We start from the raw sequence: 17,736 nt of genomic DNA, 5'->3' as shown, positions 1-17,736 counted from the left end.
TGGGGCAAGTCACCCTCTCCACCTAATCCCTCTCACAGGGTTTTGTGTGAGCATAAAAAGCAAGACAGACACAGGACCTTTGAGCGCCTTTCTAATGAAAGGCAAGTGATGGAGAAATGGCTTACCAGCTTTTTCTTTGCTCGTTGCCTTCTTGCCGGTGCTTTTGGCTGACTCTGAGCTCTCACGCCCCTCAGCGCACAGGCTTGGTGCCGATTCACTGGAATGGGGAACGTCACTGGAAGACCTCTTGTTGCGACGGCAGAAGGTGGAGACCAAGAGTGCAGGAGAAGGCTCTGTGCCTGTAGCAGAGAGGGGGGGGGAGTTAGAAATCTCAAGCTCAGATGCAGGTGAAGACTCACTAAGGGTGCCTCCTGAATTCATAGGTTGGTGGCCCATCTGAATTTGCCTTTCATACTTTCCCCTGTGGCAATATTCATCTCCCGCTCTTCATGGTCATGTGCAGGCTGGCAAGATCCCCCTTGCACCTAGCCCAGAAAGCGCAGGACGTTCTCGTATGCCCGAAGGGAATGGCCACTGTGCCCAGAGCTGCGGGGAGTTTTATAACCAACCGGGCACAAGATGCATTGAAGCTGCACTCAAGGCGCAGATTGCAGCAAGGAAATTGCTCCTTAGCAAAAGCCCCAGCATGGATGAGGCTCTGCATTAGAACCTCTGCAGGTTTGGATCTGCCGAGGCAAAACCAAACACGGAAGCGCATCAGGTACAACTGACCCTGCATTCCTCCCATCCAAGGATGCTTACACTGGATTTTGAAATCGGGTGGCAACATGCGGATATTAGACACTGCAATGTGGCCTGTGTCCCCATCATCGAATTCTACCAGCACCGAGTCTGCATCATCCTCTTCATCGCTTGAGGAACCTGTGGGACAGAATCTATGTTAACTTTGGGGACAGACAAACACACGCACACATCTCAAGCCAGCTCTCCACCCTTTTCTGGACCAGGGACCTGGTTGCTCGCTGCATGCTTGACTCTTCCCCACCTTGGGGTCTGTATTGGCCAGCCCCTCTCACCTCGAATGACATTCCCTGGGTAGAGGCAGCGGGACTTCTGGCTCCAGTAAGCACAGACTCGGGTGCCAGGTGGGAGGCTGTGACTTGACTGTGGCCGCACATCCAGAACCTGGGAAGAAACAAAAGGTCCTGGTTGGCAGGTGCTCTTAGCAAGGCACTGTTGCTGCCACTACTGCCTAGCCAAGGGCAATGCTTCACGTTGTATATCATAGAGTGACTGTCAAGGAGAAGATGGAACAAGATTGGCAGAACTGGGTGTGTGGTGAGGCTCTAATATTCAGGCACCGATATTCCATGCCTTGCATGGCTATCTGCTCATCTGCCATGGTCTCCACTCACATTCTCTTTCCACGCATTCTGCCTAGACACCACTGAATGCTGCCCTTTTCCTAAGCTCCTTACTTTCCAAACACTCCAAAGATTTGGTTTGGAAAAACCAAAGTTGCTAACGACAGACAAACCGCAGAATCAGTAACTGGGCATATTATCTGGGCATATTTGATTAGCACAGTTTATTAACACTGAGCTGATGTTTCCTTAGTGTCAGAACTGCTTGGATTCTAAAAGTCTGCACCAAGTGTGATGAAGATGTCTTAGTACAACACAAGCATCAGCTAAGGCTGTCTCCTCACTGGGGGATGGGAGCACAGCACTATCAAAATGAACAGCAGCTTTTCATACATCCTGTTGGGCACTGTGATGCGCAGCTGGGAAGAAAGGGAGGTATCCTGTCCCCCAGAGCATTTGAAAGCAAGAAGCCAGGTGTGGCTACAAACTCTATGCAAGCCTTCCAATACCGGTTGGTGGAAGATCAACACTGAAGCTAGGATTCATGACAAATCCTGTGCACTGTGCAAGTGCATCTAATCCCTCCCAGTTAGCATTGTGTTGTGTTGTGTTGTCTTTATAGATCGCCTTTTGGCCCTAAAGTCCCCAAAGCAATGAAAAGAATCATGTAGACATGCCCTTGCCTGAATGCATCTTGCCCTTAGCCCTACGACCACACTATCTCAGGCCCTGGTACCCAGAAGACATGCACCTCCTGAGTGTACCTTGCTTGCCTCAGCAAAAATGCTTCTCTCCAGCGTGCTGTGCCAGCTTGTGCTTTGCACATTGGCACAGGGGAGCAGCACTCTCTGCTCCCTGCCTCACAGGTAAATCCCAGATTCATGAATGCACCACTTGCTGTTGCTCCCAGTTGCATTTGCAGCCCAGCTTCTCTGCCCCCAATTGCCTAAGCAGGCCTGATTAATCCCAGGCCATGATCTGCAGGGACTCACCGCCTCCTGCAGCAGCTGCTCCTGGGAATAGATCCTCTGCCGGTTCCCTCGCTCTCCCTCAATGACGATGCTGTAGCTACGGGAGGGACAAATCAATGGCAGAGATTTATACAGCTGGAGATGTGAAAGGCTGGAAAAGAACTCGGCTTGGCTCATTCTGACAAGATGTGAAATGGGACATTCAATCCTCGGTTTGCAGGGGAGGGAACAGAGCGCTTGCCTTTTGGCCCAGCTCAGTGCAGTTGGGAGCGCATGATGCTCGCTGCTCAGTCCACAGGTCCATATGAGTAGGAGGCGAAGAGCACTCGGTGCTCAATTTGGGGACAGGAAGGGTGCTAAAAGCTTGGTTCAGGAATAGCGGAAAAACATGCTACAGGGATAAACAGCGCAACCCAATAGTATAATTACTCAGAAGTCTCACCTCTGTGAGGCTTACTTACAGGTAAGGAAACACAGGAGTGGCAGGCCAGTGCTTTTATGGAGCTCATTTTAAAATTAGCTATTTTAATGCAGGGCAGGTGGCTATTACTCTTATTCTGCAGACAGGTAAAAGCTTACCCAAGACCATACCAGAAACTTATAATAGAAGGGGCCTCTGAACTTTCACACCCATCTTTTCTCTGCACCACAGAGGCTACGGTGTGCTTTTTGTTCAGAGCAGCGGGGCAGGTAGGCAGAGGGAAAGCACTGGCTTTGAATTGCCAGGTATCAGGATGGACATCACCTGCCACTCTGTTTGCGGGTGAGGAAGACAGGGCCACGATATTGAATTTTGAGGTCATGTGAACATTGCAGAATGTTGCCTTGGGCAAGGGTGGTGGTATTACTTTAAAGCAGAGATGGGGAAACTTGTAGTCCAGCAACATCCGGAGGGCCACCACACCTATCATCTCTGACCACTGGCCAAACTGGTTGGGTCTCATGGAGCGGCAGTCCCACAACATCTATAAGGCCATGGTTTTCCCATCCCTCCCTTTAAAGCAGGCTTTCCCCAAACTTGGGTCTCCAGCTGTTTTTGGACTGCAACTCCCATCATCCCTAGCTAGCAAGACCAGTGTTCAGGGATGATGGGAATTGTAGTCCAAAAACAGCTGTAAACCCAAGTTTGGAAAACCCTGCTTTAAAGGAAAGGGTATTAAAGGGACTGCAACTGTGCAAGCACAAAGGAGGAAGGAAGCCCCGGAGAGCAGAGGAAAGGAACTGCCTGCCCCCTTAAATATCGGTGTGCTGCCATTTGATCTTTGCAAGAAACGCCAACCCCTCTCTCCTTGCATCTCTTGCCCATGTTTGTGCCTGGAAAAATGGGGGTTCTTACATGTCTGGTGGCTGCAAACTCTTCACGCTCCCGGCGTAGAGCAGGCTGTCCTCTTTGGGAATGAGCACGCGCAGGCCATCCTGGAGATCCTCCTTGTGAATAGTGCATGACTGGGCTGCAGCCAAACAAGGCAGAGCAAGGCATGAATCCACAGCTCACACTGCTCCCCCATTCCTTAAACCAGCATACTTCTCAACTATATATATAGTTTGGAATCTGCCTCCAGGATATGACAAAAACTATTATTAAAAAGGAATATCCAGCTGGCCAGCAAGCACCTTCGTTTAGGACCTGCAGCTCTTAAGACTGCATCTCTTGCACACTCGTTAACAAACTTCAAGACCGCAGCTCTTGGGGGATGTTTCCCCAGCCTCGTCCACATGTGGAGACTGGAGCAGAGCCAAGAAATGCACCCAGTGGTGTGGTCTCCAATACACGGCATCATCCCAGAGCTGCTCAGCAAAATCCTTTCTGCACCTCCCAGCGACCCACTGCAGCAGTCTTGCTCTACACCACTGTCTGCCCCGCCTCAGATTTCGCTTCAGCAGCAGCTTATGTACCACCACCACCACCCTCCATCTCAAATACTTTCTCCTCCTTTCGTCTGCCTTTGCTCTTGTCCAATGATCTGTGTGGTTCACACACATGCAGAGAGAGAGAGACTCTACTGGCCCCTGCTCCCACCCCCAACAACTGAATGCTAAACTGTGAGGGAGCGCCAAAACTCACCGGGGGTCATGTCTTGCTCCGTACCAGTGGGGGGCATCTCCTCCTCTTCAGAGAAGCTGCTGTTATCATCAAACTCAAAGTGATCCTCAATGGCGAAGCTCTCCATCAGTCGGCTGACCGCCCGGCCTTTGCACTGGAAAAGCCAAGGAGGAAATGTATCGCACGTGACAAACTGTGTCTTTGCCCAAGGCGCAAAGGGATGGAACAAGGGTCTCCTAAATCCCGAATCAATAGTGAAACCTCTGCACCACCCTGACCTTTGCTAGATGGGGCCATTTCCCACTGGATGAATTCTCAGGGCAGCCAGGGGAGTTCCCACCCAGCAAATACCCTGACAGCAGCAAGGCAGATCTGAGCCATCAGCTCCTCCTTGGAGGAAAATGGCGGCAGCCGTAGGACCCTTAGGAGAGGGCAAGTGGTGCTGACCTACCCATGCCCTGCATCGCAGGAGGTGGCGGCCGTTTCCTACCTGCTTGCTGACCACCTTGTTCTTGACCTTGGCCAGCTTCTTGCCTTTGCTGAGGATGGCCTTGGCATTGCGGGGAGAGAGCGCCAGTGCCCCATTCTTTCTCTGCCAAGAGGGAGGAGAAAATGGCTTTAGGGAAAAGGCCGGCCAACACAGAAATCTCCGGGCAAAGGAGCAGTGCTCTACAGAGTACCTACCCTGACACAAATGGCTGTAAAGACCCTCTTCCTTTCTCTCTTTTATTTTAAAAAAATGTTTTTATTTATAAATTTTTAACAAAACAAACAAACAAAAAAAAACATTTCAACAACATTTCTAGTTTAACAATCTCTTCATCGACAACTTTACCTCCCTCCATGGTTTCCCCCCAAATTTCAATTTAGGCTGCATATTATCATTATTCTATACCTTTGCCTTAAAGGAAAAACAGAAAGTTCACCCCCACTGCTGCCCTTATTCAAATCCTACTTACACGAGTTTTTAAGTATTCTGCAAACATTTCCCAATCTTCCTTAAAACTGGCCTCTTTCTGATCTCCAATTCTACGCGTCAATCCTGCCAATTCTAAGACCCACCCCTTTCCTCAGTGCCTCATACCTAGAAGGGGCCCGTCTGCTTGGCAGAAACACTGCCCTGTTGCATCCAGCTCGCTCCAGCCCATTGGGTCCCACCTTCCTTCCAGGGACAGTGCCCCTGGGACCCCCCCCCCCCCCCGCTCCCTTGAGGAACACCTCCAGTCTGGCCTTTTTGCGTGCATACTCACCCTGAGGGCCGACTGTAGCACCTTGCTCTTCCGCGTGGCTTTCTTGAGGCGTTCACTGTTGAGCTTTCCTGCGTCATCCCGGGTTGCAAACAGTCGGGCTTGGCTGCCAGAGAAGAGCCCCTCGTTCGCGGCCGATGTCCCAGGCCCACACTGCAGCTCCTTGGCCTTGCTCTTCAACTTCTTCTTGCTGGAAGCCTCGCAAGATGCTGCCCGACAGACGGGCACCTTTTCCAGCCTCCCTACGCCGGGCTTCACCGGGCGCCGCTTGATTTTGACTTGTCCCTCGGGACTGGGGATCCGGCAGGGCCCTGTGGGGATACAAAAGAGTTTAAGAGTTTTTGATAGCTTGCCCTGGCCAGAGGTCTTCCTTTCTCCTTACACAGCCTGGCTTGTATAATAGGAATAAGCATAACACATGTGCAGATTTTGGGCAGCCCCATATCTATTAGCAGCTTGTGGGACAGTCTGATAGCCTCGCCCCCTTCTTTGGGGGCTTTGCTTTTGGTATGCAGTGTGATACCAGAAGCTGGATCTCAGAACCTCGCCTGGACGGGCGCCCACAGATTCCCTGTAATTTAAGAGTTGGGCCCATATGAATCCTTCACTGCCATCTTGCATCCAACCTTGCGCATGATTAAAATTAGGGCCATGTACATACTATTATACCTTTAAAGCACATTCTCTCCACTCAAATAATTTTGGGCACTGTCGTTTAAGGGTTGCTGGGAACAGTAACTCTGGGAGGGATAAACTACAGTGCCCAGAATTCTTTGAGAGGGAAAATGTGCTTCGAATGTGCTTTAAGGGCATAGTGCATACACAGCCACAATTTGGCAGGATGGACTGACTGGGAAGACAGGCGGACCCGACGCAATCTTAAATTATTTTCTTACCAGGCTTCAGTGCCTTATTCTCTGCCAGCTGGGATGAATCCTGCATCTTACCAATAACGTTTTGCCACTTTTTGTTTCATATTACCTAGCAGCCCCTGCCTCTCCTTTTTCTTCTTTGCCTTCTGATTCGCTTCCATCTTCACCACCGAGGAAGGAGAGGGGCCAATCACAGCAGGGTTTACTGTCATGTGAAGGGTGGAGCTGGTGTCACTGGTCAAGTCGTCAACACCACCATCGTCGTCGCTTTCATAGTCTTTGTGGCGATTGTCATCTGCGGGCAGAGAGGAGAATCAGAAGAAATGGGAGGGAGGGAGGGAGGGAGGAGGCCATCTCAAGATGGGGGAGGGACTCAGAGGACATTATGGACCATAACAGGGAGGGGATGCAAGGCATTCTACATGATGCCTCGCTACACTGATGTCCAGGCTTCTGTCATCAAGGCACACCCAAGACAATTGCTGCGTTGTTTTTAAGGCCTATATAACCTAACACAAGCTGAGAAGCTAGAGTTCAAAGCCAGCAGCTTGCAAAACATTTTATACATCTTGTTTGGGGCATTTTATTGCACTGCCTCTTTTTTAATGAATTTTTGGCAGCAATCCACCATTTGGGAACCATTGGATTTGAGGACTTAATGCAGGAGGAGCCCCTGATAAACTGCCCTGGGGTGCTCATCATGGGTACAACAGTGGGGCAGCAGCTCTTCCAAACGTAACGAAACAAAAAAACCAGGCACACAACTTGGAGGGTGTTTTGGGCCTCGCAACTGCCCCCCTCTGTCAACCCCGCAGCAAATCTGGCCTGCGTATCCTCCCCCTCTCCCAATCTTGAGTTCTTACATCCTGGCTCTTGCCCCTCTTGACAATGTCCCTTTGTTCTTTTGGCTTTGGGGAGTGGAAGCAGGATTTCTGTCTCAGCCTTGGCTTCCTGATAAGATGCCCCAGAAGCTCCAAGGGAAACCCATAAGGCTGCAGTCAAACTGGAGCGGACATTGGCCCCAGCAGAGGCCAGCACGTGCAGCTATTTTTAAATTCCACAGCTTCCTCTGCTTGCCAGGAGGAAATGCACTGAGCGGCAAAAGCTCCTGGCCAGAGCAGAAGATAACAGGTTTGTTTTTTTCTGGAGGATGAACTTGCTCCGTGAATGGCTTGGGAGCGACAAATTGCGCTTTGCCTTTCCCTAGTGGGAAGGTGGGAGGGCCGGTAGGGATTCTGTGTCTTGGGAGTCCAGCACACTGCCCTACAGGACACACACATACTCCCTTTCCACAGGGCCGGAGGTCAGCAATTGTCCCAGGGCCTGTTTTAGCCGTGACAGATACAGCAAGGCAACAGCTGCAAAGTTACTAACATCCTCTTCACCTCTTACTTATTTAAGAACATTTAGTTACTGCTTGATCGCAAGAAAACCGCCAAGTGGTTTACAAAGATAGAAAATAAAACAATACCGCTGTGGATAAAACTCAGTTAAAAACAGGTTATTTTAAAAAAAAAATCCAGAAGAAAATTAAAACTAATAGTTGCTAAAAAGAGATGAAACACACAGCTACATGTCTAAAGAGGTTTGCCTAAAGAAACAATGGTTTAAGTAAGGTAAAGGTGAAGGGACCCCTGACCATTAGGTCCAGTCGTGGCCGACTCTGGAGTTGCGGCACTCATCTCGCTTTATTGGCCGAGGGAGCCGGCGTACAGCTTCCGGGTCATGTGGCTAGCATGACTAAGCCACTTCTGGCAAACCAGAGCAGCGCACGGAAACGCCGTTAATAAGAGTACAGTGAAAGGCGCTTGCCTGTTGTCAATAGGCAGGGAGTTCCAAAGTGCAGGTGCTGCCACACTAGAAGACTGATTTATTTTGAGTGTGGAATGAGGATTTTGCAGCACCTGTAACAGTGCCACTTCCACAGATCGAAGTGGTCAAGTGCAATATGAGGCAAGGTGATCCTGCAAATCAACTGCTCCCAAGCTGTTAAGGGCTTCGTTTACTAATAGCAACATGCTGGTAGCAAACAGGCAACTGGTGCGCATCTCTGACCAGAAGTGCCAACAGGGACTACAGCGTTGCCAACCTTTGCTTCCCAGCAAACCCCACCCTTTTCCACCGCCACCCATACCTGCATCAGTATTTCCTGTGCTTGGCTTGACCTCTGAGGTAGTGAGGTCCTGCTGTGGGTATTTGGCAGAAGGCGTTGCTTTGGAGCTCTTGGGCCGGGAGAGTTTCTTTTGGATCCTGGTACCGGGGCTGGGCTCTTTCCGTCGGAACGGGCCAATGTTTGTGGGCAAGCCTTTGCTCTTGACCTTCTGCTTGAGATGGGAGACCTTGTGCACCACGGTGGAAGCCAGCTTGTTTTGGGAGCTGCTCTTCTTGCAACGCACCTTCTCCTGCAGCATGGAAACAAACACGAGTCACTACGGTCCAAAAGGTGCCTTCTCCGCCGTCTCCCACTCCCTCCCGCTCACATCTGTTTCTTACAATCAGGGTACATTGGAAAGGATGCTGGGGAGCTGCTGCCAGTCAGTGTAGACAGTACTGAGTAAGATGGACCAATGGTCTGGTTCAGTAGAAGGCAGCTTCCTATGTGATCAGTAAAATGAAGCTCTCAAATTGTACAATTGTGCACTTTTCTGCCTTACTTTGCCTGGGGGGGGGGGGAGGACCGCAATATAATGGAAGATGTAGGAGATGCGAGTGTCTCACATATGAAGATACAGCATCCCAGAGATCTCATTAGGCCAGTCCTCAAAGCCTAAAGCATCATGGTTGATGTGGCGAGTGTCTTCCCCATCTGACTGGCTTTGGAAGGCAGGGGCAGAATGTCAGTGGTTCTGATCAGGCCTAGCTTGTTCACCGACAAGCTACTTTTTACTCAATGACCAAAAAGGTGAAAGAACGAAGAGGATGGCTGTGCTAGATAAGGCTCTGTGCTGGACTCACCTGGGAGTTTTTAATGCCACCATAAGCAGTCTCTGATATTTTCCTTTTCTTCTTCTTCGGCTCTCCCTCAGCCCGCAGCTCTGCACACAGCAGAGATAAGCTGGCCTTTACTGACCTGTGAATGGGAAAGAATGCTCAGTTTGGAAAAAGCCCAATGGAAAGACAATTCAGCTCACTGACACCTCCATTTGGGGGCTGGAGCCCATGGGGTGGTAAGGTGCAGAGGTGGAGCCTTACACAAAGGAATTTTTACCTAGGTTTTCAGGATGGAATGAGCACACACAGACACACACACACGCCAGTTCTCAGCATCCTACAATTCCATGCAGCATCCATTACCATAAAACGTTGGTTCTAGACTTTAAGGCTATATGAAAAAAAACTATGGGGGAATTCTTGTGGCTACTGCTGCCTGCCTTGCCCCGCACTCCTGTCTTCCATTTCCTTCCCCCAGTTAATTCACACTCACTCCAAGTTCTCTTCCATATACAAGGGTTAAAATGCGTTGGGTCAGAAGGACACATGCAACTTTTAAACAAACTTGTAAAATAGAAGCCCATTTTGTGCTGAGTTTTTTTTTTTTGGTTTGGCACAATTTATTTTGAGCGCGAAAATCAATATTGCTTTGGTCTACAGGATCTGGGAATTTCCTTCTGATAAAACAGTATGGACCTGCCTCATTATAACCATTATATGCCCCGGAGTCCAAGATTGCCATACAAGGATGGAGAGTGCCGGGCAAATGTTCAGGTTCAAGTCCCCGGTCTCTACCGTTTGATCCAGCTGTCTTGGTGCTGGGTGCTCACTAAAGTTTCTAAGAAGCTCAGAGCATTTCTTCTGCCTTTGGGGAAGAAGAGCTGGAAACTTCCTTCCTCCCCTCCCCCCCACCATTTCTCCAGAGCAGGAGGGCACAGCAGGAACTAGGTGCCAAGACATCTGGGTTTTATTGAACTCCACTGTTTCCTCAGGAAGCCGCTTGGATGAAGACTGAATTGTGGTAGCTGTGTAAAACAGGAGACCCAATTTCTCCTGACACATACAAGGACTAGTTAGTATTACTAGGAAAATGTTAGTATTACTGAGACTGTGACAGGCAGGGGAGCTGTGTGTGTGTGTGTGTGTGTGTGTGTGTGTGTTTAAATACACCTCTATGTTCTATGCACACATTTACACCTCACTTGAATTCTGCTTGCACCTCTGTTTTCACAGAGAGAAAAACCAGAACGCAACTTTTAAAACAAAAAGGATCACATACAGTGGTACCTCGGGTTAAATACACTTCAGGTTACAGACTCTGCTAACCCAGAAATAGTACCTCGGGTTAAGAACTTTGCTTCAGGATGAGTACAGAAATCGCACGGAGGCAGCAGGAGGCCCCATTAGCTAAAGTGGTGTCTCAGGTTAAGAACGGACCTCTGGAACGAATTAAGTACGTAACCAGAGGTACCACTGTAAAGCAGATAGAATTGGGCATCTAAATGTGGCCAAATCAAGTTTGCAAACCCTTTCCCCAAAGCAGGGAAGGTTTACATTCCTCCCTAAGGGGCGAGGAGACTGAATGGATTCCCTTTGTGCGTTGCTCAGAAAACGGGGAAGAAGAGATCATTACTGAGTAAAGAACCCTGCTTTGCACCCTTGTCAAATGTCACCCATCTTCACCAAGTGAAATTGAAACGTGCCTCCCTTATGGGTCGAAAGGTGTATGAGGGTTTATACGGGGAGTCTAGCAGGACAAGGCACTTCCGGGGGGTGCGGTAGGTAAAAGCAGCTGGAGGGTCTTGTCCGCAAGACAAGAGTCTGAGCTGACGCCAGTGTTGGATACATGCCCCCCCCACACTTTTCTTTCTTTCCCGTTTCCTTTAGGTGGGGAAGATGGCATGCTGCATCCCTCCCACAGGTCCTGTTGCTGCTTTAGGAAAAGGGAGGAGGAGATTCCTTGGACTTTTCATGCCTTCCAGCAACATTCCGGAGCGGCTGCCACTTCTGCTGCAGCTCATTAATTCACCAGCTATTGGGAGGGGAGGGGGGGGGACTTTGGGACAATCGCTTCTTTCAGCTGAGCTTGTCAGAAGGGTTTATGTGCAAGGGGATTGCCAGAGGAGCTACAGCGGAGCTCCTGCCCGGGTAGCTTAACTCCCTCAGCACCGGAGGGATGGCAGCACAAGTTGCGTAAGCAGTTTCGGTGCCGCCGCTCTTGCAGTCTTGGCTCCGAGGGAACAGGTTTTATGGGCGTGCGTGGGTGGACATGGGTCTTGGGGGAACTGAGAAGCCAGGTGAGGCATGCCTCTCTCTGATATGCACAATGATAAGAGCCCTGTTCAGGCGCTCGTGCAGACTTCTTATTACCATAATTGTTATTATAAAGGTAAAGGGACCCCTGAGCATTAGGTCCAGTCATGGCCAATTCTGGGGTTGCAGCGCTCATCTCGCTTTATTGGCCGAGGGAGCCGGCGTACAGCTTCCGGGTCATGTGGCCAGCATGACTAAGCCGCTTCTGGCGAACCAGAGCAGCTCACAGAAACACCGTTTACCTTCCTGCCGGAGGGGTACCTATTTATCTACTTGCACTTTGACGTGCTTTTGAACTGCTAGGTTGGCAGGAGCAGGGACCGAGCCATGGGAGCTCACCCTGTTGCGGGGATTCGAACCGCCGACCTTCTGATCGGCAAGTCCTAGCCTCTGTGGTTTAGACCATAGTGCCACTCGCATCCCTGTTAGGGTAGAAGTACGCCCCCCCCCAAGCAGACAAATTTATTTTCATATGCAACAGCCGCAGCGAGAATACTATATGCACAAAAATGGCGAGATGCGGTAGTACCTACTAAAGAGGATCGGCAGGTGAAATTGACGGAATATGCCGAACCAGCATGTTTAACAAGTAAAGTCAGGGATCAGCAGACTTTTAAGGAGGAGTGGAAGATGTTTGTAGATTATTTAAGGAAAAAACTATTGTAAACATGTTAAAACGCAAGTAGGCTTTGAATAAGAAGAGGAGTAAAATCATATCTGAGAAAATTGTGGTGTATAACATGCAGCAATATTTGAAAAAGTTGGAGAAACCATGGAGGGGAAGTCCAATGCTAATTGGCAGTTAACTGGAAAATGTTGAATTTGGGGTGACTCCCATCTAGCTGAAAGGGCTTTGAAGCCTCTGCAATAGGGGACCTTAATAAAAGGGTGCCACCAAGGTCTGGACTGAAGCTGGCATAGGTTGGGATGTTGGAGGCAGGGCTTGTGTGTGTGTGCCCTGTTCCCCTCCTCAGTTATGTGGAGCCTGTGGCCTTTCAGATGTTGCTGGACCACGGCATCGAATATCCCTGTCCATTGGCTATGCTGCCCGGGGCTGATGGCAGCAGAGTCCCCAGAAACATCTGGAGAGTCACAAGCTTTCCTATCTTCAGTTTAAGTCAGTGTTTCCCAAACTTGGGTCTCCAGCTGTTTTTGGACTATAGTTCCCATCATCCCTGACCATGCTAGCTAAGCATGATGGGAGTTGTAGTCCAAAAACAGCTGGAGACCCAAGTTTGGGAAACACTGGCTTTAAGCCCTGATATGTTCACACAAATGCCTGAATCAAGCTAAGAAGATCTGGAATTCTGGAAGAAAATCACCTCAATTCTGCAGTATTACAACTCAAATTATGCAACTGGATTAAGCAAATTACAAAGACTATGCTTTCTTTTTCCCCCTCTTTTTTCAAAATTCTGGGTATTTGTTCTACTTAAGGAGCAGGGCAAGACCTGTAAGGACTCGTGGAAGAAATGTGAGAAGCAGGATAAGTCTCTTGAAGAGGAGGGGGACTGGGAGCCATGGGGAAGAATTAGGAGTAACATGGAGTTAAGTTGCCTTGCCCTCCTGACCAATGCAAGCCCTCTCTTAGCCAGCTCTCCCACTTTCCTGGGGATGCAATGAGACTTCCACGTAGATTATCACGTCTGATGTTCCTGCATGTACTAATAAGCTAAGAGCTATCATAGATTCCCACTACAGTGGTGCCTCGCAAGACGAAAAGAATCCGTTCCGCGATTCTCTTCGTCTAGCGGTTTTTTCGTCTTGCGAAGCAAGCCCATTGACGGCTTAGCGGATTAGCGCTATTAGCGGCTTTTAGCGGATAAGCGGCTTAGAAAAAAGGGGGGGAAAGGGGAAAAAACCCGCAGGAACTCACAAGACATTTTCGTCTTGCGAAGCAAGCCCATAGGAAATTCGTTTTGCGAAGCGCCTCCAAAACGGAAAACTCGTCTAGCGAGTTTTCCGTCTTGCGAGGCACCACTGTATATGCATGCCAACTAAATGTGCATCATAAAAATCTGAGGGAATGATCATCGCATTAATTCCTAACACAAAGTAATGTGTAATGTGCAAAGTGATCCTAAGAGTTTGGCAGAAACAGCCAGCATGGTTTTGAGCTGTTTCTTCATAACCAGCACTGGGACAAAACTTAGCTAAGGAAAATGAGATGCAGAAGAAGCAAGGTGAAATTTTCAGGGGGTCTTTGCAAACTATGGGATCGGAGTTAATCTCTGTGCTCTGTAGCACTGCTGCAAGCACGCAGTCTCCTGCAGCTGCTGGCAAGGACTGTTCTCGTATCTCGGCCATGGCTGCATGCATGTGCATACTGTATAAAATACAAATTCTGCACCACAGAAATTAGAATTCCGTGACCTATCTGAATTTGAGCATGTTTGTGCATTTTCTTTTATTCTGCATAAACTGATCCTGGGACATTTGCCGTTTTAACTATATATTAGGACACTACAGATCAGCCCCAAACCACTGCTGAGCAGCCTTTTCTGCTTTGGGGAGAAAATAGCTGTGTAACTTTCAAGCAGATCTTTGCAGCGATAAGTTCTAGAAACGTGCTCTTGAAAAAAGGAAATTAAGCCGAGAGTTCTGTTGGAAGCTGAGCATTCATTCAAGCTGAACTGAATGCCTAGTGCCCTTCTGTGCTCCCTTGGAATTGCAGCACATGCAAAGCCATGTTCTTAGAGGAGCGAGGTAGTTGCTCCACAGGCATCTGTGCCCGGCTCTTCCATGGAATAAGCCATGGCCCACTGGCCCAGTAAAACCCATTGGAGGAGAGCGCCAGGATTCCTGCTGCTAGTGTGTACTCACTGCTGCCTTCCCAACACTTCCTGTCTCCACAAAGGGCAGCGCGCGTGTGTGTGTGCAAGCTACATAGAGCAAGCTAGAGGAAAGCCTGGATCAATCTCATCCGACACACTGAAAAAGAAGCAACGAAGAGACACGTTGCTTGATGTCAGGAGAAAAGGAGCAGGAAGCAAAAGCAAAGAGAACAACACTCTTATGTTTCAAGCAGAATCAAGACTAAAAAATAGCCAGAGGAGGTGCACACTCCCTACCCATAAACAAGAATCAAATTAAAGAATCAAGCCTGGCCTAATCTGAAGCAGGCCATCCATTTTTTCTTTTTCTTTTGACACCTTCTAAATCAGCCTTCCCCAATCTGGTGCCCTTCATGAGTTTGGGACTAAATGTCCCATTAGCCCGGTCATGCTGGCTGGTGGGATTTGTAGTCCAAATACAAGTTGGGAAAGTCCATCGCAAAGGATCCGCTCCGCATCGCGTCGGCAGTTCTTTCACAAGCAGCGTCCTCCCAGCATAGTAAATATGAAATGAATTAGGTCCCTGAAGGCTTTGTTCCCATCCCCCCGTACTGCTGGCTGGCTTCCCGCTCGGATCTCCAGCGCTCGTTAGTTCTAATTGCTCCACTCCGGCACCCAGAGAAGCCGCCTCTTGTTTGCTCCACCCTGGGAATGCAGCCCAGGGTTTGAGGCCACGCAAACCCCCTTTCCCCCTTCCCCGAGACGGCTTCTGTTCACACTCCTCTCCCGGGCCTTGCCCCCTGCACCTCGACCTTCTGACCCGGGGCTGACCCTGGAGCTGGTGCCAAATTCCATTCCTGCGGCTGCAGCAGGCGAGAAAGGAGGGAATTCCCTGACAAGCAGAGGGATGGGAAGGGAATAGAGCACCCTCAGGCAGGCAGGCAAAGGGCCATGGGCAGAAGGCGGGGTGCGGAAAACAGGCCAGCAAGCAACTCGGGGCTCCAGAGAAAGCCAAGCTGCCCATCTTCACACCTCGGGCACCAGCGGGCAGGGAGCTACCATGGCTCCAGGCCACCGCTCAGTTCCGGGGAGTGGCTGGAGGGAAGCAAGCTTGGCGGGGATTCTCTCGCTCGGCGTGGGAAGCTGCGGGAATGTTCCTGATAGGAAGCAGGCCAAGGGGCCGGGCCTGCAGCTGCCACAGGAGCATGTGTTGCTTCAGTGAGGCCAAAAGCAGGGAAGGGATGCCATGATGGCTGGGAGACTTGGCCTGGCAACACACAGCAAGGGGATCCTGTGCCACCGTGCCTCGCCTGGCTGGGTTTACAAGGCAAGGCCTGTGCGCCAGGATGCAAATCAGGAAGGAGCGCAAGCCGCCGTTCAGGTGTGGAGCGGTGTCGTGGGTGTGCAAGGTCCCGTCTGGCAGCCTGTGTGGTTTGGAGCTATCCTGCAATACTTTGATCTGCAGGGAAAGGGGGTGTCGGTTCAATGTTGCACGGACGCTCTCAGGAAGGGCCGAGCTGTTGCTGTGTTTATAGGGCTACTTGGAACAACATCTCCCCTACTGAGCCCATTTTGAAAAGTCCAGGAAAAACTACGCCGTGCTCTGAGCCCACTAAAGCATGTAGAACGGGGTGCAGGTATTATTTAGGTTGCAACTCATGAATGCAAAAAGCACTCCCTAGGTACAGGAATTAGAAATTGGGGGAAGAGAGAGAGATAGACAGACAGACAGACATTGCATCCTAATTATACACTATATTTGGGACCTGAGAATAACACCCCCACTGTGGACAATGCAATGCCATTGGTAGACTGTGATTACGCTATTTCCAACTGGGCCCACCTACTGAATAGAGCAGCTTTTCGGAGGCAGGAAGGCAGTATGAGGGACTGTTGATGCCCCCTGTTACAGAAGGTCACGGCCCCCACCCCTCTCCTGCCATAGTCTCTGGTTCAATGTATCTTACAGATTCTCATAACATTTGCAAAATGCAGAGACCACATGAGGATGGAATGCCAATGTCCCGGGGCAAGGATATTGGCTCTATCCATACCCACTTCAAGTCTCCGAATAACCTGCCACCTATAAACAGCTTTGTTTCACCACTGATGAAAATGGTCAAAGATATTCTTCCCTCCTTTCAAGCGGAAGAGTTTCCCGACCCGGTATTCTCCCTTTCCGAACAGCCGGGAGCTCTACTACCGCTGTGGAATGTGTGTAAGTCACGGAACTCAAAAGGATGCAACCCCACGTTTTAAAAGCAGGGTGGTAGTGAGGCTTGGTTGTTAAGATTTGCTGGAGCCATGGAGACAGTATGGTGGGAAAGACCAGCATTTGGAGGGTCCTCTGTTTCCCGCCTCCATCTCAACTCCTCTCCACTGTTCCTCTGAAGCCACAGAACAGTTTAGTAGAGCCCAAAACAGGGACTGCCTTCCAAATCAGCTAAGAATGTATTCCCTTCTGGATTTGGTTTTGCATAAACCTACACAGCTCTGCAAGGTTTGGGGAGGGAACAGGAATAAATCCAGGGGAAAGGGCCCAGGCAAGGGCGGTGGGAGGGAGGGAGGAATGGGAGAAGGCAAGCAAGTTCTCCAGCAAGCCCTGGAAGATTTCCACGAGCCATATGGTGGAGCCATGTTGCAACCCAAAGCCAACACTAACTGCTTTTTTTCCCCTGTAACCTTCACTACATTTGCTAATGTTTTGTGACATAAAACCTAGAGATTAATTTTTTTTTCTTCTGTCTTAATTGAAGGAACCATTTAGTACAGATTTAACTATTATTACCAAATCATCAGGATTGATGCAGCGCACACACGCGTGCTCCAATCATGTTTGGACTAGCTTGGAGGATTTATGCAAATGGGCCTGCCGGGAGAGGCAATTTGTAGCAGAGAAGGACAATTATACAGGGCCCGTGAGTGCGGGAATGACTGTGCCGGGCGGCTAATGGATAATCATAAAGCGCCAGCAGCAATGAACACCACTGCAGTGTGACCAATGACTTTATACAGCACAGATAAAGAGGCTTTTATGCAACACTGCCTTCCTCTTCAAAAGAGGGGCAATTCTTTCCCCCCAGAACGGTGGCAGGAGGCAAAGCAGTCACGAGGCGGGGGAGCACAGAGGAGCAGGCCTCTCTCCGGCCCCGCCGCTCCCCTGGGTCTCGGTGCCCATTTGCAACATGCAAGACAAACCCCTGCACTCGACGCTGAAATGCAACTTCTGGGGCGAAGGCGCTGGTTAACAGCCACAAAC

General features: G+C 49.8%; 1 protein-coding gene across 7 annotated transcripts in view; it reads right to left on the bottom strand.

Moving 5' to 3' along the window:
- The window catches only part of BAHCC1 (BAH domain and coiled-coil containing 1), a 118,072-nt gene that overhangs the window by 6,218 nt on the left and 94,118 nt on the right, over positions 1 to 17,736 (bottom strand). For 6 of the 7 annotated variants that reach the window (XM_079965314.1, XM_079965313.1, XM_079965315.1 and 3 more), the window contains 11 exons: positions 9,415 to 9,529; positions 8,594 to 8,861; positions 6,569 to 6,754; positions 5,591 to 5,898; positions 4,831 to 4,932; positions 4,362 to 4,494; positions 3,633 to 3,747; positions 2,318 to 2,393; positions 1,038 to 1,146; positions 763 to 882; positions 126 to 299 (listed from right to left, as the gene is read on the bottom strand). In XM_079965314.1, coding sequence (XP_079821440.1) covers positions 126 to 299; positions 763 to 882; positions 1,038 to 1,146; positions 2,318 to 2,393; positions 3,633 to 3,747; positions 4,362 to 4,494; positions 4,831 to 4,932; positions 5,591 to 5,898; positions 6,569 to 6,754; positions 8,594 to 8,861; positions 9,415 to 9,529 — 1,706 coding nt within the window. The remainder of the gene's footprint in view (positions 1 to 125; positions 300 to 762; positions 883 to 1,037; positions 1,147 to 2,317; positions 2,394 to 3,632; positions 3,748 to 4,361; positions 4,495 to 4,830; positions 4,933 to 5,590; positions 5,899 to 6,568; positions 6,755 to 8,593; positions 8,862 to 9,414; positions 9,530 to 17,736) is intronic. The other variant, XM_079965317.1, reaches the window with a different exon arrangement.

Source organism: Podarcis cretensis (genome assembly GCF_951804945.1).
Source record: "Podarcis cretensis genome assembly, chromosome: 2".
Taxonomy (NCBI): domain Eukaryota; kingdom Metazoa; phylum Chordata; class Lepidosauria; order Squamata; family Lacertidae; genus Podarcis; species Podarcis cretensis.
This window is presented reverse-complemented; position numbering and strand designations above follow the sequence as displayed.